Source organism: Sorex araneus, chromosome 5, assembly GCF_027595985.1.
Source record: "Sorex araneus isolate mSorAra2 chromosome 5, mSorAra2.pri, whole genome shotgun sequence".
NCBI classification, from domain to species: domain Eukaryota; kingdom Metazoa; phylum Chordata; class Mammalia; order Eulipotyphla; family Soricidae; genus Sorex; species Sorex araneus.
In genome coordinates, this window is record NC_073306.1 from 49,146,854 (window position 1) to 49,168,525 (window position 21,672).

The 21,672-nt window shown below is 44.8% G+C and overlaps 2 protein-coding genes across 5 annotated transcripts in view; one reads left to right on the top strand and one right to left on the bottom strand.

Moving 5' to 3' along the window:
* Positions 1–4,477, top strand: part of AUNIP (aurora kinase A and ninein interacting protein) — a 14,883-nt gene extending 10,406 nt beyond the window's left edge. The window contains exons 3-4 of the mRNA XM_004603704.2: positions 1,624–2,441; positions 4,418–4,477. Of these exons, the coding sequence (XP_004603761.2) occupies positions 1,624–2,441; positions 4,418–4,477 (878 nt within the window). The remainder of the gene's footprint in view (positions 1–1,623; positions 2,442–4,417) is intronic.
* MTFR1L (mitochondrial fission regulator 1 like) lies at positions 3,504–19,952 on the bottom strand. 4 transcript variants are annotated; one of them, XM_055139527.1, is made up of 7 exons: positions 19,805–19,952; positions 16,079–16,213; positions 15,431–15,535; positions 12,146–12,255; positions 11,730–11,941; positions 7,103–7,424; positions 3,504–4,647 (listed from the first exon to the last, which is right to left on the bottom strand). In XM_055139527.1, the coding sequence occupies exons 2-7, from the start codon at positions 16,100–16,102 to the stop codon at positions 4,542–4,544; spliced, it is 879 nt and encodes a 292-aa protein (XP_054995502.1). In that variant the 5' UTR covers positions 16,103–16,213; positions 19,805–19,952; the 3' UTR covers positions 3,504–4,541. The 4 variants fall into 4 exon arrangements, with proteins under 4 accessions (XP_054995502.1, XP_054995504.1, XP_054995501.1 ...); XM_055139529.1 differs by having other exon boundaries at positions 7,103–7,388; positions 19,780–19,906; XM_055139526.1 differs by having other exon boundaries at positions 19,780–19,906.
* Positions 19,953–21,672: the final 1,720 nt, after the last annotated feature.

Here is a 21,672-nt window from a genome sequence, read left to right on the forward strand (position 1 = left end):
AAATTGGCATAATAAAGTTGGCAATTTTTTGCTTGCATGTCCCCCTCTGCAGGAGACAAGCAGCCTCAGAGCAGGCTGGGACTTAAGAGCAGGGTCCCTAGAAACGAAAAGTGTTGGGAGGTTCTTACTTTTGATACAGTTCCCAAGATTTCTTTGCATGCGTTTTCAAAATGTACTGTCCTCCCTACCCCACACAAAACTCAAAATACTCTTTTGCTTTGAGCAACTGGGCAGATTAAAAAAAAATCCCACCCCACCCCCCCAATTTCTGTTATATAATCTGAATTCTTAAGCAAAATTGAAAACTCGCGAGACTTTTTTTTTTCAATATAATTGTTGGAAGATGAAAGTCAGTTTGTAATTAGTCTTGGTCTAATTAGGAAGAGAATGGGATCCATTACATGTCTGATAAAATGGATAGTCTGGATACCCAGTTTTTTTTTTTCCATGCAGGAACATTTTTCTTTTTGTTGTTCTTCCTCTGGATCATACCCAGCAATGCTCAGGAAATTGCTCCTGGCTCTACACTCAGGAATTATTCCCGGTGGTGCTTGGGGAACCATATGAGATGCCAGGGATTGAACCTGGGCCAGCTATTTGCAAGGCAAGTGCCATGCCCAGTATACAACTGCCTAGTGAATCTGTAGTTCAGGCCCCAGATACCCACAGCTTTTCACTACTGTCTTTCTTAGAGGAACAGTGGCATCCTAATAGTATTTTCACTCCCTTCACATGAAATATTGTATAGTTTTTTATTGTTTTTTCTTTTTGGGTCACACCCGGCAATGCACAGGGGTTACTCCTGGCTCTGCACTCAGGAATTACTCCTGGCGGTGCTCAGGGGACCATATGGGATGCTGGAATCGAACCTGGTCGGCCATGTGCAAGGCAAACGCCCTACCCACTGTGCTATCGCTCCAGCCCCCCTCCACATGAAATTTTTTTTTTTGGCTTTTTTTTTTGGGTCACACCCAGCGATGCTCAGGGGCTACTCCTGGCTTTGCACTCAGGAATTACTCCTAGCGGTGCTTGGGGGACCATATGGGATGCCGGGGATCGAACCCGGGTCGGCCGCATGCAAGGCAAATGCCCTACCCGCTGTGCTATCGCTCCGGCCCCTCCACATGAAATATTTGAGCAATGGTGAAACTTAACTTTCTTCACACTGTCATTAAGTTTCTGATTGGAATGGTTAATGTGAACTTTGATGTTTTATAAAAGAATATATTGAACATGTTTCTCAAAGGATAATATCCAGGAGTATATATTTGGCTATGGCCCCTGTTTAGCAAAAACACATTATATATAAAAAGAAAAAAGTCAAACTGATGTACTCTATGCTAATTATATTCCACTTAAGAAAATTCAACTGGAAAAGTAGAGTGGTCTGTTGCATGTTTTACTAGGTAGGTGATAGGAAACATTCATATATTTGAGTTTTGATAGGGAAATATAAATCACTTAGAAGACAGACTGATCTTCCTTGTAGCAGGAAGATCAGCTTACAAGAAGGGTATGTGAAGAACTCAAGGTAGCAGGAGTAGCCAATATTTCAGAGGCCAACTAAATCCTGCTCAGGGCTGTTTTCTTTTTAGTAATACTTGTTCATGTCTGTTTTACTAGGAAAGACAAACAGTGGTGACAAGAGAAATGTTTCATCTCTTAGAGAGAATCAAACTAACCAAGAGTCTAAAGAAGATGTAATCCAACTAGATCATCCAGTCCAGGTCACAGAGAATGATTGCATTACACCCCCTTTAGCCACTTCAACCCCTATAGACATCCAGGAAGTTGAGCTTTCTCACTGCTTCCAGGATGGCTGTCACAGAACAGAAACCCGAGTTTTGACTGTACCACCTGCACTGCAGCCTGACACCTTAGTCTGTGATGGAGATAGTAAAGCCTCACTGGCTTGTCCAGTCATTCGTGATTTGGAAACTTCTTCCTTGCTGAACCAAGGGGAGAAAGAGGATTCTTCCTGGAAGAGGAAATGGCTTCATGGATCTAAGAAAAATAACTATCAGGGTGTTGAGAGAGACGTGAGACCTCTTGGGGGTAAAAGCCAACATCCTTTGGATAGAATTAAATCGGGAAGATTGTCTGCCAAAGAAAATAGGCAGGCTCCTATCCTTCAAACATACAAGGATTCCTGGAGTGGAGAAAACACAGAATCAGTGAAACAAAGCCCTGGTCCTGATCCTGTATTTTCCTGGGACATTGGAAAGAATGAAGACTCTTGGAGTCAGCTTTTCACTGCAGATTCTCAGGGCCAGCAGGTCATTGCTCACAATTGTAGATCTCCTTTCCGAGAGGTCACTAACAAAAGAAATCAGGACTTAGAACGGTTTTCTAATAACTCTCAGGCTAAGTGCCAGGATAGGGCCATGCAATTAAGCCTGCAATCCGATTTGCTTTTTACCCAGGATTCCGAAGGTAATAAGGTTATTAGGCACTGTATCTAAATGTCTTTAGGAAGATCTGGTTGTGAACAGACCTTGTACAATTGAGAGGGTAATATTTTGGTATGGATGGGAAGGGAGGCATGGTGGTAAAGTTGTCATTATTGAGCATTTTATTTGTGGTAACTAAAGTTCTGGCACTTGTAGAAACAACTACTGACGTTATGCCTTTCATGGTTAAAAAAAGTGGCTGGTAAATTCCTTGAACCATAGGTAGAACAGATATTTCTCCACTGAAGAATGCTACTCAGTTTGCATGAGCCATTTTTGTTCTTTCCTGAAAGACATTGCCTATTACGAATGTTTTGTTTTTATGCTACACCTTGGGGTGCTCAGGGGATATTCTCAGTTTGTTGCTTAGAGGTTGCTCCTAGCAAAGTTCTGGGGACCATGCAATTTTAGGTTTCCAACCAGGCCTCATGCATGAAAAGAATATGCACTAGCTCTTTAAGTTATCTCCCTTACCCTTTGAATGTGTTTTTATCTCTGGCTATATATAATCTTACTCAGTCCCTTGAGACTATTATTTTGCACATTAGTTTGAGTAGTAAGGCAAATCTGGATCCAGGGAGGATGGGGAGAAAAGTTAGAGTGATAGTTTTTGGGGGGATGTTATTTTTGTGGTATCTTTACAGTAAGTCTGAGTTATCTGTAGTAAGCTGATATTACTACAGTGTGGGAGACAAGCCTTTGTAAAACCATGAATCCAAATAAATGACTATTTACAAAGCTGGCTCTGATGGTAATTAAAGCATTACCGACTTTATTCTTGAAAAGGCAACTTTTAAATAGTATAATGGTCGGTTTGTCATGGATCTGGTGAGTCTGATTTCACTTGTGTACTACCCAGTATATTATCCATAGGTGGCATTTTCCTGTGCTGCAGGTGAGGTACTAAAATGGCTTAACCAGCCTCTGGAGGAGCACGTGTTGTAAGTTTTAAGGTGAAACTGCTTTAAGAGGTTAGGGTAAATCTATACGGAAAGGGGTAAGAAACTTAGGTAAATGTTCTTCTCTAAGGCAGAATCTTCTAAGAAAAAAAGGTATGTCAGGATCCTGTTTATTAAAATTCATAGATCTTAAAATTAAAAGGAACCCTATACCTGTATAGGGTAACAGATAATCACAACTCAAGAGATGGACATAGAAATTGTGGTATCTCTTCAAATCCCTTCCTTTAATGTTAGGTAGTGCTTCAACCCAATACACAGGATGCATACCATAGAGAAAGGGACTTGAGGGTATCTGAATCATGCATGATATAGTAGGTACAAATCTTGGCCAATCGCAAAGGAGCAGTCAGAAGGATGTAAGCGCTTTTCCCTCCCATTTCTCTTTCGTACTGGGCTTACTGAAGTCCTCAGAAGAGAAAGTTTTTTCAACCAGTGGAACTGATGAGGCTCTGGGGCCTTGGAGGGTAGATTTGGTTGTAGAGTATTACAAAATACATTTAAGAAAAAAACAGCCCAGGCTCCCAGCAGCGACCCAAATAGTTAGCTGGCCCAGTGGCTGGACCTCCTACATCAAGGTGTTAGAGAAGAGGAATAGGGTAATTGCTGGGCATTGGTGTGGTTTATGATGGAGCAGCATAAGATTTTCCCTGACCTGTGAATAAGTACATAAACAGCCCCATCCCCCCCCTCAGCCCTGCTCTGCTGCAAGGAAGCCACTGAGAGTGAGTGACATGTGGGCACAAAGTGTCCACTGAGACCAGTTATGGTGACTGATAAATGCAGTGAAGTAAGTCATACATTTAGGACCTATTTTCACACAGGTGTAAAGAAAAAAACAGGAATTCTTATCTCACCCTTTAGACTGAGACAATCCAAACTACACATTTATCTATAACAAGTGTCTCATCTCCAAAATAGGCCTTAGCTTCTGCTAAGATTGGGAGAATCTGCTAAGATTCTGACGATTGGGAAATACATAATTGAGCTCTTCTTTTTCAATCCAAGCTCAAGCTTTCACAAGACTGTTGCAGAAGATTTCTAATTGAGAGGCAGAAACATCTGTAGTGAGGAAGGCAGCTATTGAAGGAATTCCAGGAGCATGAGATTGAGTCTGCAAAGCTGAATGCTGTCAGTTTCCTTTTCTAGTGATATCTTCTTCCTTCAATGCAAACTTCCTCCTGAGGACCTCAGAGATAAGGATAGCAGGGTCTTCCTCCTTCAATAAACTCCGGTTCCTGGAGACAAAATAGCTTATATTTAGTACTTTATAATCCAGGTAATGGTATTTTTGAATTAACAATCCCATTTAACTCTTAACAATCTTATGAAGTCAGTGCTTTTTACAGGTAAGGAAAATGAAATATAGAAAACAAATTAGCCCAAAGTTACTAGTCACTCAACTATAAGTGGTGAATCCAGAGTCCAAACCTATTATAGCTATAGATCACATTTCTAGGGTTGGGAGTAGGAGCTCCCAAGCAGTGCTCCAGAAATCTGGGGGCCATTTCCAGGAAGCTTCCAACAACTGGGCTAGAGGTAAGTGCCCTACTATTGCTCCAGCTTTCCAGGGAAGTGATTTTTGACCTTTATTAGTTCTGGGGAAAAGGTATGTGGAGATATCCTATTAACTTATAACTCCCTGGTGGGAGCTATGAGATATTTTAATAAGAGATCTAGAACTTGAGGCTAGAGAGTGTAGGGTGCTTGTCTTGCATGGGTTGGATCCAGGTTTGATCCCTGGCACTGCAAATAGTTCCACGAGCCAACTAGGAGTAAGCCCTGAACACCACTAGGTGTTGTCCCAAAAACAAACAAAAAAGAGATCTAGCATTTACAGTAGAATGTTTATATCACAACGGAACTGTGGGAACAAAGTCAACTCCAGATTTGAGTAAATTCACATTAAGAAATACATCATAAGAAAGATATTCCTGGAAAATAGTGGCCTTACATATAACCTCACAAAGGTATTTCACTGGTCAATAGTCTATAAAGGCCCAAATTAATCTTTAAGCCCTGAAACCAGAAGGAAAAAAAAAAAGAAACTGCCTTTACTCTGTCACTTTCCGGGATCTTTGCTGTTGGGGCCTACTTTCCCATTTTTAGTCATCAGCTCTGTCTCCTCGTAAGGAAGAGAGTCCAAGACAGGAGTGGGAGGACTATTAAACTTATGTTTCATAGGGTACAAGAGTCAAGGAAAGGAAGATTGAGACTTTAAGCAACCTATAAAACATCAACCAGAAGAAAAGGTTAGCCACGAAGCAGTAGTAGCTAACTTTGGAAATGTGGAAACCAATGGTGGATCAGTATAACCAACATGGCTAAGGCTAGGGAAGAAAATAACTTCCCTAAAAGACAATCTGAAAGCAACAAGGAAGTAAGCCTGTCTGGTTTTTAGAAGGAAATGGAGCCAGAGACTTAAGGGATCCTTTGCTCAAGGTAACTTCTTCAATGTAACCAATTTGGGAGACCTCACAACTCAGCCCTAATTTTCTTAGCTGTTTTAACAAATGCAGCTTCTTTGGCGGTTGCTCAGATATTTGAAATACTGGAGGTAGTCATTCTGTCTGGGAGCTCTAGGGCTCTTTTGCCAGTTAAGTTTATCAAAGTAGATAATTCTCAAATCTCACACTCCCATCAGAACTCAAAACTGCTATTTGTGGATTTTACTTTCTATAAACTTAAGGATGGGGGAAGGGGGTAGGGAGGAGGGGGATAAGCAGCCACCAAGGCTACAACCTGTAGTGTTCTAAGAACTATGCAGTATAGGGCATGGAATCCAGGGTCTGACACATGCAAGTCATGTGCTCTGCCATTTGCCATATCCTTAGCCCTCAGTTTTGTTCTTTTTTTTTTTTTTTTTTTGCTTTTTGGGTCACACCCAGCAATGCTCAGGGGTTACTCCTGGCTTTGCACTCAGGAATTACTCCTGGCAGTGCTTGGGGGACCATATGGGATGCCGGGGATCGAACCCGGGTCGGCCGTGTGCAAGGCAAATGCCCTACCCGCTATGCTATCGCTCCGGCCCCTCAGTTTTGTTCTTTTGGGCTTACTCCTGGCTCTGAGCACAGGGATCACTCCAGACTGTGCTCAGACTGTATGTGCTGCTGGAGAAAAATGGTCAGCTGCATGTGAAAAAAACCACCTTGCTCACTGTACTATCTCCAGCCCCTTGATTCTGAGTTTAAGCTATATTTTCAAAAAAAACAAGTCAAGTAGCCAAACTTAAGAATCTCAAAAGCCTTGACTTCACCTTGAGATGCTAAACTAATATAACCCCACATTTGAGGTTGGGGCACATGGGCTTAGCCTTCTTGTAAAATGCCTATTAGTAAAAAGTTTGGCTAGATCATTAGGTCAGATCATCCCAAACAAAAGTAAAGTGCTGCTCCTTCAAACAAGTGCCCCCACCCTGGCATCAGGCAGGTCCTAAGTTTTGTGAATTAAAGAACAGAGCTATTGCTACAGAGCATTTATACTAATCTTCTAAAACGGATTTTCCTAAAATGGGCAATACTGCCCCCTGTGGGTGACAGTGAGATCCACGGGGATGACAGTAGTCAGGAGTGCAACTGGGGGCACTGAATATTTTTTCTGAAAAGGGGGTAACAATTTTCGTTACCTCCTCTACATTACAGCAACTTAAACAGCATAATATATGTCAGCAGAAATCCTTATCAAAACACTTACAGATCTTGACTCTGTTTCATCCGGTGAAAATCTTTCAGGATCCCCATCATATCAGCAAAGCTGCTGGCTTTTGACAGGGAGACACAGTCATCCTCTTCAGACGAGCTGCAGGTAGCTTTGTTTTCTGGTTTGCAACATTCTGGGCTGGCAGAACAAAGCAGGGGGACTGATGGAAGCTCAGGGACCTCTACCTCAGTCTCCTCGGTGATGTCACTAATGACAAAGGAAGTTGTAGAGTGGAATGAGGATCCAAAACAAGGTAAGGGAGAAGATACATTTGAACTTCCTGGAGATAAGAAATCTGGCGTTAATGAAGTCGAAGCTGAAAGAGAAAACAATAAGCATGGATGGGCATTGAGGCTAGAACAGAGCAGTCAAACCTTTTCTCCACAAACACTATATTAATTTTGAGGGCTTACAACATGGCATAACTGAAGAGCCAGGATGGTATCTGTAAACCTGTGGACAGTTCCTCCACCACTCCCCTTACCTACTCAGGATCTCAGAAAATATTTAGAGCTACAGGGTTCTAAAATGTCCCATTCCGGGGCTGGAGTGATAGCACAGTGGGTAGGGCATTTGCCTTGCACGCGGCCAACCCAGGTTCAAATCCCAGCATCCCATATGGTCCCCTGAGCACCGCCAGGGGTGATTCCTGAGTGCATGAGCCAGGAGTGACCCCTGTGCATTGCTGGGTGACCCAAAAAGCAAAAAAAGATAAAAAAAAAATTAAAAAAAATAAAATGTCCCATTCCATAGTAGGCTGTGGAGTAATAAGCCCAGAGCAAAATGACAGAACTAAAATCTCAACTTGTCCTTTTCTCTAACCAGATTAGGGTTTCTCTCTGTATCACTGTCATCCCGTTCATCGATTTGCTCGAGTGGGCACCAATAATGTCTCCATTCGTCCCTTTTTGCGTGCTAGTGTAGCCTGATGGCATATTGGGGGCTCTTTCAGGATTAGGGGAATGAGGACTGCTGTTGTTACTGTTTTTGGCATATCGAGTACACCACAGGTAGCTTGCCAGGCTCTGTCATGAGGGTTTCTGACTATGCTCCCTGAATCCTTGCTCAGGGCTTACTCCTGCCTCTACGATGATTTCTTCAATTTCTAAGTATCTAAGAAACACAAGCATAAACTTATTGCTTGGATGAAGTCAAATATTTTTGGAAAATTTAAATTATTACCATATGAAGGTTAAGATTAAATATATGGTTTTTAAATAGAATACTAAGATTTTCATGTGTTCTACTGTTAAAAAGTTTGAGCTATGCTTTTTAGTTGAGAAGCAAAAAAATTAGGATGGAAAGAGGATGAGGTAAACCCTGAATATCTTAGGAGAGATTTACCTATTGTTTCATGTCACTGAGACAGATGCCCACCCGTCTCCAGTGGAAATATCTTAAGTGAAGACTGAAAAGTAGAGGGATGGGTATAATCTGGTAGAACGGACAAAGAAATAGAAGGGGGTGCTTAAAAGGGATGTGTCTCTTACTGGCTGGGTGTGTTACTCCCCCATCCTACCCTTTTTTACGCCTCATTCCAGTTTGGTGAGGTGCCAAGGACAGAACCTGGGGGTCCTGCATGCAAAGCATGCATTTTGATCTCCCTGGCTATCTCCCTGGCCTCTACTTTTTTATATTTTGGTAAATTTTTAAAGAGGAATTATAAAGAATGAAAACATAAACCTCTAGAGCACCTCCTCCTCCTCTCCTTCTCGGACAACTAGGTTAGAGGTATTATGCTTGGGCCCTGGGATCTAAGAGATAACAGGGGCCACCCTAGTATGCTTAGGGGACTTCAGCGCTTCATCCAGCAATGCTCAGGGGATCATTGGTACTGGGGATTTCTGGGGTTGGCCACATGCAAAGCATTTGTCTTAACCCCTATACTTTCTATCTGGTCCCCAAAACATTTTTAAAAGGTGTTTCTTGTGAATATGAACTTCTGTTCAGTCATCCTACCGAATTATCAGAAAAAAAAAAATTCCAGCTCAATCAAGATCTCTGTATCACTGTCATCCTGTTGCTCATCGATTTGTTCAAGCGGGCACCAGTAACATCTCCATTGTGAGACTTGTTACTGTTTTGGACATATCAAATATGTCATGGGTAGCTTGCCAGGCTCTGCTGTGAGGGCGAGATACTCTCGGTAGCTTGCTGGGCTCTCCAAGAGGGGCGGAGGAATTGAACCTGGGTCAGCCGTGTGCAAGGCAAATGCCCTACTTGCTGTGCTATTGCTCCAGCCCAAAAATATTAGAAAATTTTAAAAAAGATGTAAGGGGAGAAGAGTAGTTGCACAACATGTAGGGCACTTGTTCCACATGTGACCCTCAAGACAAAATATATTTTTCCACACAGAAACATTCATTTGCTCCACTCAAATTACATTCAAAAGTGTGGCAGGCTCAGTATCTTCCATTTCTTCCAAGCTCAAACCTTTCCCTGGATATTTTGCAAGGTAGTGATGAGACAATTGAGTTTAAAGGTATTTTTAATTACGTGTCACTGTACAAATCAGAGAATCACAGTTAATGGTATGATATAAATTACTACAGTGCCGTGTACTCTTCATGAAAGTTGAGGGTTGCTTATTGTGGATATTTTTATTCCAATGTGAACACTACTTAAAGTAATGACATCTGGGAGCTGGAAAGATAATATAGCAAGTAGGGCAATTGTCTTGCACACAGCTGACCAGAGTTTGATCAATGGCACCCTATATTGTCAACTGAGCTCCAATAGAAGTGATCTCTGAGCGTAGAGCCAGGAGTAAGACCTGAACATTGTCAGGTGTGATCCCCAAACAAATACAAGATGCACTGACATTTGGGTCAGAGTGACAGTACAGTGGGTAGGCCACTTGCCTTGCACACAGTCAACCTAGGTTTGATCCCTGGTACCCCATGTAATCCCCAGAGCCCCACCAGGAGTGATCATGATCCTGCAGAGTCAGAAGCCCTGAGCACTATCTGGTATGGCCCCAAATCCAGTAAGTGCTGACATTTGTGGGGCAAAATAAAGATGTGTAAAAACCCAAGTGACTTCAATGTGTTCATCTTTCTATGGTGACTCTTGGGTATTAGAGCACACAGCCTCCCAACCATTAACCCTGTTCCTCATACCCCTTTTAACATTTGATGTCTTTTTCCCTGAGCTAAAGATCAAATTATCAGGGTTGGGAGAAGGTATAGTGGTTAGAGCACATGCCTAAGGTTTGATCTTTGGCACCATATGGTCTCCCCAAGCATTGTCAGCTGAAGCACTAGAGGCACCCCCAGCACTGCTGGGACGGCTTGAATACCCCTGGCACTGCAGGAACTGAGCAGTATTCCATCCTTGGGCCTTTGCATTAAATCACCAATGTGGTTGGTCAAGAGTCACTGGTGGGGGCTCCTAGTCTCCTGAGCACCACTAGGTGGCCTTTCAATATCTTCATCTTAGTATAAGTTATATTTATTCCACATGTGTTTGTTAATTCCTATAGCTCAGTAATAACAAAGAGATATAGTTGTAACACAGTTTAGATTTAACTATTATTTCTGTAGTACTGGCCAACCATCAAGTTCAAACTGTTTTGTGGGGGCTGGAAATAGTAGAGGCATTTGTTTTGCATGTAGATAACCCATGTTGAATCCCCAGCACTGCATATGTCCCCTGAACACTTCAGAAGTGATCCCTAAGTACAGAACCAGGAGTAATTCTGAACACTGTATATGTGGCTCACCTCTCTCAAATTTTTAAAAAAGTTGCTAGCAGGGCTGGGGTGATAGCACTGCAGGTACGTCATTTGCCTTGCACATGGCTGACCTGGGTTCAATCCTGGGCATCCCATATGGTCCCCCAGGTATTGCCATAAGTAATTCCTGAGCTCAGAGGCAGGAATAACCCAATTATTTATGGGTGTGACCCAAAAAGGAAAAAAAGTTAATCGCAAGGAAAAGGTTGAAAAGAAATCATGCTTCACATGCGGTAGTTCTTTAAAAATGACACTACAGTTGGCCAGGGAGATAGTTCAAAGAACTGGTGCACACTTTGTATGCAGGAGCCTTGGGTTTGATCTCCAGCATGTATGGTCCCCAAGCATGCTTGACAGTAGCCCTTAAACAAGTGAGCCCAAAACCAAGGTGGAAAAAAAATTATTATCCTAAGGCCTGGCTACAACATGTTCCTTTCCTTTATGAAGATTTGCTAAAATTCTATCTAATTGTGGTTTTAGTATGTGAGCTTTGGAAATTCCTGAAATTAGACTTCTTTTTCAAATTGATCTTGAGAACCTTTTGTTGTTCTAATAGAAGACTTCCCCAAAACAGAGTCATATTGATTTGAACTTATTTCATATTGAAAAGGAATGCCCCTAAGAGCTCATGGAAGACATTACCTTACAGACTATTGGAAAGGGTGTAGGTTTTTGGGACCAATGAAAGGAATCTTCCTGCTGTCACAGGTCAAAAAAAGATGATTCTGTCTCTAACCTAGCCATCTATGGACTACCACAGGTTAGATCTCACAAAAAGTCAAAGCCAGAGACCTAAATTCCCTCTGAACAAAGGACCATCATTTTCCTTACACATATATTCTTATCTCTATAGTTGACAACTTCCTACATTTTGGCCCTAGCTCCTACCTGCATCAGCTGCCACTATTTTAGCAATCTGGCTGCGAAGGTGGCTCAGCTCATCCTGGAGCTCTGTGGTGCGATTTAGGGCTGGCAGGGCTGGCTTCTTAAAGGCCAGGAGTCTCTCCTCAGATCCACGGAGGTTGGGGACTGAGGCATTGCGCTGCATAACAATCAGAGGGCTGGGTTTCCAGGGATGCCTCAGGGGCCTTGTGTCACTCCTAGACCAAAGAAAGATAAGTCAGTTAGAGAGCTGGAGACTTTTCCCCTTCTGAAATTCTTCACCTATTCATGTAAGGGTTAACATAGCCATATTCTTTTAATTCTTACTGTTTCAGTCTCTCCCAAGCATTCTCCTGGCTGGCTGCCACCTCATCAAGGAAGAAGATTCCCATTCCCCAGCAGACCTGCTTTGGCTTAGCTACCTGACCCGGGCATATGTCTCCTCTTCATCTGCAGCAATCCAGGCAATGTCCGCCAGAGTAGGGACTGGGGGCACATCCTTCAGACATAAGTCAGAGATATTGGGCAAGGTCTATAGGGAAACAAAATTAATCATTCAATAACATCACAAGGAGACAATTAGCAATTGCAAAATATTTATGAGGGGCACCTAATACAAATGAGGTCCCTAGAAAAGGGGGAAAGAAGATTCCCAGAATGAAATGGCTTCAATAAGAGCCCGCAAGCAAGGGTGAACAGATTGTCCAGCCTGGCTTGAACAGAGAAAATGAGGTAGGAAGTTAGAAAGTGAACTGGGAGCTTTGGCCTAAGACCAAAAATGCACCACTGGACATTTTTAAGTAAGGATAAAATTTTAAGTTTTATCTTTAGTTTCAAAAGATCCCTTTGGCTATTGTCAGAACTATGGACAGGAGTGAAGACACCAATTGTGAGACTTCTAGCAAAACATGGCCTAGGGCAGGGATACAGCCTGTTTTTATATGTTCCATTTTATTGGAAAAAAAAATCATCCATTCACTTTGATGTTGTCTGTAGTTGCTTTTAAGCTACAACTGCAGAACTGAGTAGTGGTTCAAGACCATGGTGGCACACATCCAGGTGATTTAAAGTTTCAAAAAGTTTCATGATCCTTGCTGGGAGCAGAGTTCTTAAGTCACTTAGGATAGAATTACCTTTTCAAAAAGATGGTCACGGGGCTGGAGCAATAGGACAGTGGGTAGGGCGTTTGCCTTGCGTGAGGCCGACCCGGGTTCGATTTCCAGCATCCCATATGGTCCCCCGAGCACCGCCAGGAGTAATTCCTGAGTGCACGAGCCAGGAATAACCCCTGTGCATTGCCGGGTGTGACTCAAAAAGCAAAAAAAATAAAAATAAAAAAGATGGTCACTCGTTAAGAATGTCTTGCCCTTGGGGCTGGAGCGATAGCACAGCGGGTAGGGCGTTTGCCTTGCACGCGGCCAACCCAGGTTCAAATCCCAGCATCCCATATGGTCCCCTGAGCACTGCCAGGGGTGGTTCTTGAGTGCAGAGCCAGGAGTAACCCCTGTGCATTGCCAGGTGTGACCCAAAAAGCAAAAAAAAAAAAAAAAAAGAATGTCTTGCCCTCTGGTTTATAAGACTGTAAGTGCGAAATGATTGTTTATACAAAAGCAACTATAACAGGATTCCCTAAATCATCCCCTCATCTCCAACAACCAGGGAATAGAGCAGTTAATTGATACAATTCTGAGGATTTCAACCCTGTGTTGGCTATGAATACAAAAACATGTATCTGAGTCTTGTATAATGTTTTATCAATTAAAAACATCCATCTAGGAGTGGAGAGATAGATCAAAGGGATAAAGCTTATTATTTTCATTAAATCCCTCCTTTCCCCTAGCACTGCCAGGTATGGCTATTGTGGCCTCAAGCAATACTGCATCATTGGGGCCGGAGCGATAGCACAGCAGGTAGGGCTGTGGAGTTGCTGTGGAATTGCTCAGGAGTAATTCCTGAGTGTAAAGCCAGGAGTAACCCCTGAGCATCGCTGGGTGTGACCAAAAAAGAAAAAAAAAATACTGCATCATTGAGTGTGAGCATTGAACTGTCGGGCTTTCACAACCCAGATAACATATCTCTAGGAGTGGTCTTTGGGCCAGCTGGGGAGAGTACGTATCCTCCAAAACAAAGATCTGGAAAAAATGGCTTTAATAGTTACTGAATCATGTGATTATAGTTAATTTTTCTTTCTCCTTTTAAATTTTCCATATTTAACAATCTTATATAGATAAATTTAAAAAAATCTGTAAGATTCCTTAAAATAGGATTCAGAGAAATAATAGTACATTAGCTAGGGTGCTTGTGTCTGGACTTGAACCCCAGTATTCCATATTGTCCCCTGAGCACCACCAGATGTAAACTCTGAGCATCATTGAGTGTGCCCCCAAACAAACAACAAATTTCTTAAAATATAACGAAAATTAGTGTATTTTAAATAATTTCTCAGTACACACCTATATATTAAATTCTTATTTTTCTGCTGCAAATTGGTAGCTGGAATTGGTAGCTTTGGCCTTTCGATAGGGAACATTTGCCTCACAGTAATGAAATGACAGTCCAAGGTTACAAAGGTCTTCCACTAAACCAGGAACACTGCTAAGATAGGCCAGCTGGGAAGACTATTTGCTTTCTGAGATTAGTCAAAGTGCTCCTCTGTTACTGGAAGTTAAATAAAGAACTTATTAGTGCAGTGCCTGGCACAGAGTACATGCTTAGTGTTATCTAGTACTAATATTTCTCAGATACACACCTGTCCTGTGAAAGCCTATACTCTTATTGACTACCCAACAGCATCTGGCCATTTCATACTTCCCAGTTGTGCACTTCCCATTGTTTTTGATGTTTGAGGCCACTAGGGCAAACATCCTATGCATATTCTTCAAGGCAATTCTGGACAATTGGGATACTACCCCCAACACCTTTCCTAGCTCTAATTCTAATCCTGACACCATTTCTAACTATAGATCCCATTGCTTCACAGACACTGCAACTCATTTGACATACAAACAGCTTCATTTTGTTCCCACCTGACCTACATCTTTTCAGGCATATATTTCTGTCACCTGTGGGTGGTTAGAAAGCTGTTTTTTCTTTCATGTCCCATCTCCTCAAACACATATACACACCTTAAACAACATATAGCCCAGAATTGATGCTTAACCATTAGGTCTTGGAGGAAGCTGCAACTAACGAATGTTAGTTTCCATTGCAAAAAGGGGTCTAGGAAACTTGAGAGAAACTCTAGCCGAGTGAGTGCTCGTGGCACATAGACACAGAGATAAGTACATAAGCTCCAAAAAAAGGAGTGAAAGGAGTGGACAGACTTAAGAGAAAGGATGGGGAGTAATGGCCTTAGGAAACACTAAAACTAGATGGCAAAGTAGACAAGTCTCAGAGTTGATAAAAAGAAAGTGGAGTTTTCAGTGTTACGGCTGGTATCATGATAAGGTTCATCAAAGGCTTTGGCTTGCTCTAATAAACTAGATTGCTGGACTTAGTGAAATTTGAGCAGAGGCATCACAGATTAAATTTTGAGAAAACTCTAAGGATGTTGTCATAAATTTGTGTGCAACAAGACAGTGATGTTTTTGGCAAACTGTTTCTTGACAAAATGCGAACGTGACCAGGTAAATAACATGACTTGGCAACCTTAAGAATCTGGGTAACAGAAGCAGCATGTTACCCTCCCTCCCTTTCAGTGTACTTACCTCAAAGGATGCCCGAGGACATGGCTTCAGAGGCAGGTTGGTCCCAATTCTTCTCACTACACTGCGAGCAGCCCCATGGGGCTTATTTTGCCAGATTGGGATGGTCTAGAGGAGACACAGGGACAGCAAGGAACTCAGAGAGAAGTTCGACTATTATCCCCCACTAACACCACCCTTTTCCCTCCTAGGGATGCTACAGGGGTAAGACAGGTCTCAGTTTTAAATGATGGTAGGTTTCCACCATCACCAGCCTTCACCTTGGCCAGAACTTAAGGGGTCACCTACTGCTGTCATGGTAGTCACTGTTGGGAGGGTGAGTGAAGGGATTAGGAATTAACTCTTAAGGAGGTCATCTGCTGCTGTCAAGAAAGTAAGTGTTGAGAGAGTCAGTGAAGGGATTAGGATTTAGCTGGATGTAAGGATCACCCAGGCTTCCTTTCTTCTCTACAGTGAAAAAAGCAGAAATCCTGATTCTTAAATGGTTCCAATCACAGTTGGTTCTGACTAGGGAGAAGGAGTAGAAAGGTAGTTTTCCCCAATTCTAACTCTCTAGAGGAAAGGAAAATTATTTTTTAGGCTTATAACTTTGGCAGGCTAGGTGGTAAACCTTCCCTACAGCACTCCTGCCCTGATAATGATGTTCCTTACCACATTGGCTTCCATTCCCGACATCTCAACCAGCTTCTGCACTTGAAGGACAAGGCAGCCACACAGCAGCTCTGGGGGCTTGGAGGCGTAACTCCTTCATATCAGGCCATCGTAAGGAACACCAGATTTCAGTTCCTATGAAACAACCCCCATAGTAGAGACTCAATGGCAACTATACAAGCCCCACAAGTTTTTCTGCTGCTAATTTATAGGGTACAAAAAATAAATCTAAGAAGTTAACTTCACCCAATGATGACTCTCTGAATCTACCTCAAAAGTTCTGCTCCAGGCTTGCTACATGTTCATGAATCACCTTGGGAGCCTTTCTGGGCCCTATGTTTCCTGAAACTTCTAGACATCTAAGTAAAACCCTGTGGTAGTTCAAGTGCTCATGGGAGGGCCAAGAGATGCAGCTCCAAAGAATGGAGCACATGCCTGTCATGTGCAAGGTCACTTTTTTGGCCACACACACTAGTCTCAGGGCTTACTCCTGGCTCTGCACTCAGGAATCACTCCTGGTGGGCTTGGGGGACCTTATGGGAAGCTGGGGACTGAACCCAGGTCAGCTATGTGCAAGGCAAGTGCATTACTAGCTGTACTATCTTTCCAGCCCTGGGCCCTGTGTTTTATCTCTGCAGCTCTGAGCTCAAGGACAGAACTATCGCATCTAGACCACAGAGCCTAATTTTGCCAGGAGCGGCCCTTATTGAAAAAAAGTTCATGGGAGTTACTAGGAATGTGACTCAAGTGCTAGTGTACATACATTGCATATGTAAAGCTCTAGGTTCCAGCCTAGTATCACATGCTCCCTACCCTTAGCAAGGCCAGATTATGTCCATGATAGCTCCCCCAACACCTGCAAGAATGATCTCCATAACAACAATGACAAGAACATGGGGGAGAGCCAAGTTGCAGCTCCGTCCAAAGACCAATGTTCACACTTAAAGATGAGATATAAAAAGCTCAGCATGTGCCATCCAGTCTAACTCTGCTGGAACCTAGTGAACAGAACTAAGACAAAAGAATGAACAGTTTTAGCAATTCAGTCTACTGGGCTACAGGGAAAAAGAGTCAAATTGTTTATACTGGTTCAGTCATCTACTGGCTTTGTAGTATTCAGCAAGGCACTCAATCTTCCTGACTGCTGCTTCTTCCATCTATAAAGAGTAAGAGCTACCATTCTAGGTCTACTGGTTAATCTTAGGGTCAATCTGTGAAACTGAACCACTCTCTCAGTCCCCAAAATTGTATCCAAAGTCTCACACATACATAGCAAGTGCTCTACTAGTCCCTAGTCTAATGACATTTTATTTATATTTGACATCAGTGAATGACACCAGAACCCAGTACTGCATATACTCAAGGAATGTGTCCTAACAGTTTATCGAGCACTTTAAAATTTCATTTCAGGAGTCAGGGATGTAGCTCAATTGAAGAGCACATGGAGGATAGGGTTACTCCTGACTAGATTTGCGTACGGGGGTGTGTGTGGTGCCAGGGAGTAAAGGGCCTCAGGCATGCAAGGCATATGCGCTACCACTTTAAGCCACATTTTCAGCCCTTATGACTGTATTATTATTAGCTGCTCTTCCATGATGAACAGATGCAATCAAGGAACTCATGAATTTTATTGTTCACCAAACACCAAAGGATTTCCAATTTGTGCTAGCCCTGTGTTGAGCATTGAAGGGGCTATGAACGGTATAAGAAAGCCAATTCTCAAGGAACTCACAATCCAGAAGATAGCAGCTGAGTACTTAACTGGTAAAGACTGAGTATCACCTCTTGAAAGAAACTAGATGAGGATTTCTTAAGACTTTTTCTCCTGACAACCCCCGTTGCGTATGAAAAATGCAACACAGGTGAGCTTGCCAAAAATGCTCCAGTTGATTTTGATTTTTTTTTTCTTGGCTTTTTGGGTCACACCCAGCGATGCAAAGGAGTTACTCCTGGCTCTGCACTCAGGAATTTACTCCTGGCAGTGCTCAGGGGACCATATGGGATGCTGGGAATCGAACCTGGGTCGGCAGCGTGCAAGGTAAACGCCCTACCCGCTGTGCTATCGCTCCAGCCCCGATTTTCATTTTTGGTGTGCATTTAGAAATTATTTAGCTAAGTTTTTTTGTGATTCCTGTTCAATTACTAGACCCCATGTAGGGTCACCACCCAGTTTAAAAAGAAACTTCTGAGGTAAGTGGCCAGATGAGTTTGGCCTCCTAGTCCCAGGGCCCCACGGTGAGCAGGAAGACAAAAGTAAAGACAGAAAGCTGAGAAGTAAAGAGGAGGCTGCAAAAGACCTGTAAGGTTTGCTTTACAGGTCAAGTTATAATGGGTGAGAGTATCTGGGTGAGAAGTCACTGCAGAATCAAGGACTACCTCCCCAGGCACAGGGGACTAGGGAACAGGGTTGACCGAAGCAGCCCTTTCTGGAAACTTTCTTTCAAGGGAAGTGACCTCTTTCCGCTTGACAGAGGACATCACACTTGCTTTAAGATGCACAGAAGGAAAAAAAACTGGAGAGAGGTCAAGACTTGGCTGAGGTCAACTCTGCGGTAATGCCAACAGAAAGCACTTCAACTCTGATCCAGATCTTGTTGCCTCCTGTGTGGGTTCAACTCTAGTTTATCAATGTTCCTTTGCCGGCCAGGCTCTGCGCTGAATGTCAGTCCTTCCCCAGGTTTGTGACTTAAGTCACTTAGCCACTTAATCTTCGAATAAGTTCAGAGTCTCCATTGGGTCTAACTCCGGGGGTAGCAGAAGGGTCTTTCTAGCATTACCTGCTGGGTGCAAGACTTCCAGTCTGAATCCCCCTGCTGCCAAGCCGGAGGCCACGGACTCAGTTCCGGGCTCCTCGGCACTCTGCCGGATCGAGACCTCTTTTCCCTGGGCACACACCTATCCCCTTCGTGCTCAGGGCCCTCGCAGCCACGCCTCCCTACCGGCAGCCCTCCGGCTTCCTCCGGCTCCCGGCACCCGCCTCCCTCGGCTCAGCTCGCTCTATTCATTCTGCAGGGATCGCTTCCCCGAGGAGCCGGCTCCCTGACATCTCCCCGACACAGCGCCCCGCACTTCCCTCCGCGTCCTCCGGGGCCAGAATCACCCCGGGATTGCACTCACGCTTCCGTTTAAGAAATCAACGGGACCGTCGGGTTAGACCCACGCCGGCCGGTGCTTCCCCCCGGGCGCCGCTGCGGCCCTGCCGAGGCCGCCGTCAAGCTGCTGCCTACGGAGAGAGGGTGCGCCGGCCGACCGGCCGCGGGGAAACCGGGCCGCGCAGGCAGGGCCGCCGGCCCGCGGGGACCGCAGCGCGGCTCCGGGGGGCCGCCGCCGCCGAGACACGCCTCCCGCCGCGGGCAACAGCCCGACCCCGCGGGGCCAAGGTCGGCCAAGTTCTCTCCCGCGGCCCTTGGACTGAGCCCGGGGAGGCGTCCCGGGGGAGGAAGCGGCAGCCACGGCGCGGCCCACACGAGAGGCCTCCCGGAGAACTCGGCCACCGTCCCGGGGTGACGCGGGCGAGCCGCGATTGCTCGGGGCCTCAGTTTCCCTCCCTTGCCTAAAGACGCCGGCAGCAGCGGCTCCCGCGAGAAGTGGCGCGGGAGCGGGGCGGCGGGGACCGCACAGCTCTCCGCACTAGGCCGCGTCTCCCGCCGGGCCGTGAGGCCGAGCGCCGCCGGCGGCCGTGTCCCCAAGACGCGTCTCACCTCAGACTCGGGATCCGGGACTCACCTCACGGCCCCTCCTACTACCTTAGCGGGCCGGCCCAGCTCCACTAAGCTGCGCTCGGCTTCCGCTGCCCGCCCCCCGGAAGCGATTCTTTGCGCCTGCGCAGCGAGCCGCGCCCCCGCACGCCCTCGGAGGGCGGGCCCGGTTGGGGGCGGGGCGTGGGCGGGCGGCACATGCGAAGCTCCGGCTCTCGAGACCACGCCCCCCGGCGGTGGGAGCCCTGGGCGGAGTAGACAGAAGGGTGGATTCCTGAATTTTGATGGCCTGCAGGCCCGCTGTTCTCTTCTTTACTACTGTTACCTCTTACCACCCCGCCCCCGCCCCCGAGGGAAGCCGAAGTGTGACTGCTCCGCCCCCAAATCCTGCTCTGTCTGTTGCACCCACCCCACAACAAACTTTAGAATCCTCGCCCTGGGGCTTAAGGATCTCCCTACTTGCCTATTTGCCCAAACCTGACAGTCTTCAGCAGGAATAGACCTTTTTTTTCTCTCACCCTTGCCCTGCAGCGCTTTGTAGATCTCTATTCTTTTTAGCCTTTGTGGGTGTCACAAACATAAACAGAAGTTATATTTAGTGATTGATCACACATGCCTGTGGATTGTTGGGCAAGATCCCAGATGCATTGGGAAAAATTCCTTTCAGGCTCACTCAGCCACTCTATGTCCTCAGACTCTCACTGTCCTGATCTCCCTGACAACTAGGCCTGGCTCACAGTCTCTTTTCTGCCTGAAGGACATGACTGTTTCTGTTTCCCAGACTGCAGTTCTTTGGCTTCAAAGGTTGCAAGTTGGAGCTGCCCAGGAGAGGCCACCTTCCTGGGAAGACAGCACAGCCCTCACACATGTCAGAAGATCTCTGTACTTGCTCTAATACTCCCATGCTGCCCTGATAAATTAATAGTAATTTTTTGTTTGTTTGTTTTATGGGTCACACCCAGCGATGCACAGGGGTTACTCCTGGCTCATGCACTCAGAAATTACTCCTGGCAGTGCTCCGGGGACCATATGGGATGCTGGGAATCAAATCCGGGTTGGCCGTGTGCAAGGCAAACACCCTACCTGCTGTGCTATCACTCCAGCCCCTAATAGTAATTTCTTAACAAGGATTTTGGCATTTGTATTTTGCACGTTTTCTTTTCCCACAGTGACTAGTCCTGGTTGGAGACCTTAAGAGGTTGTCCAGTCTGATCCCATCATATTTCTCACCTGATCCTGGTTGACTGACAGGATAGTCAATTGTTGCTTGAATCATTGATTCCACTCCTGGGCAACTGCAAATTTTGGAAACCCATTCTGTCTTTCCTGGAGAATCTTGGTGCCCCATTCAGATCCCTTTCACCCCATAAGAGGATTCATCTTCCAGCTGCTGTGTTGGCTGCTCACAGTCACCCCCTTCTCTGGAAAACTGCCGTTGCAGAAGACAGCATGGAGCTCCTGCACCCCTTTCCAAGCCGGTCAAGCCCTGCCCTGTGATTTGTGTTCCGAAGCCATTCCCCTGGGACCAGGCCAGGCCTGGGCTTTGAGACTATTCCTGCTCAGTGTTTTGTCTTTCTCCATTCTGCTTCTCTCCTTTTATAGGATTTTCTAGAAGTGTACTACCTTCCCCCCCCAAAAAAAAATGACCTAATGCATCTCAGGCTGTTTCTAAGACAATGGGTTTAATTTTACAATCTTTCTCAGCACAGAGCACCAGATTCTAAAAATAGATAAGTTCTACTACTAAGTCTATCACAAGTTTATTTTGAGCAAGTCACTGGCACTTTCTGGTGATAGTTAAGATAGTTCCCAAAAGGCATTCGAGCCGTACTCCCTTGCCCACCAGCCGTGCCAAACCCAGCAGGGGTATCAGACCAAGAAGGAAAAAGTTGAACG

Coding starts and splice junctions, on each gene's coding strand:
- MTFR1L (XM_055139527.1), bottom strand. CDS start 16,102: ATGTCGGGAATGGAAGCCAATGTG. Junction 11,942..12,145: donor GAGACATATGCCCGGGTCAG/GTAGCTAAGCCA, acceptor TCTTTGGTCTAG/GAGTGACACAAGGCCCCTGA. Junction 7,425..11,729: donor AATAGTGGCAGCTGATGCAG/GTAGGAGCTAGG, acceptor TTTCTCTTTCAG/CTTCGACTTCATTAACGCCA.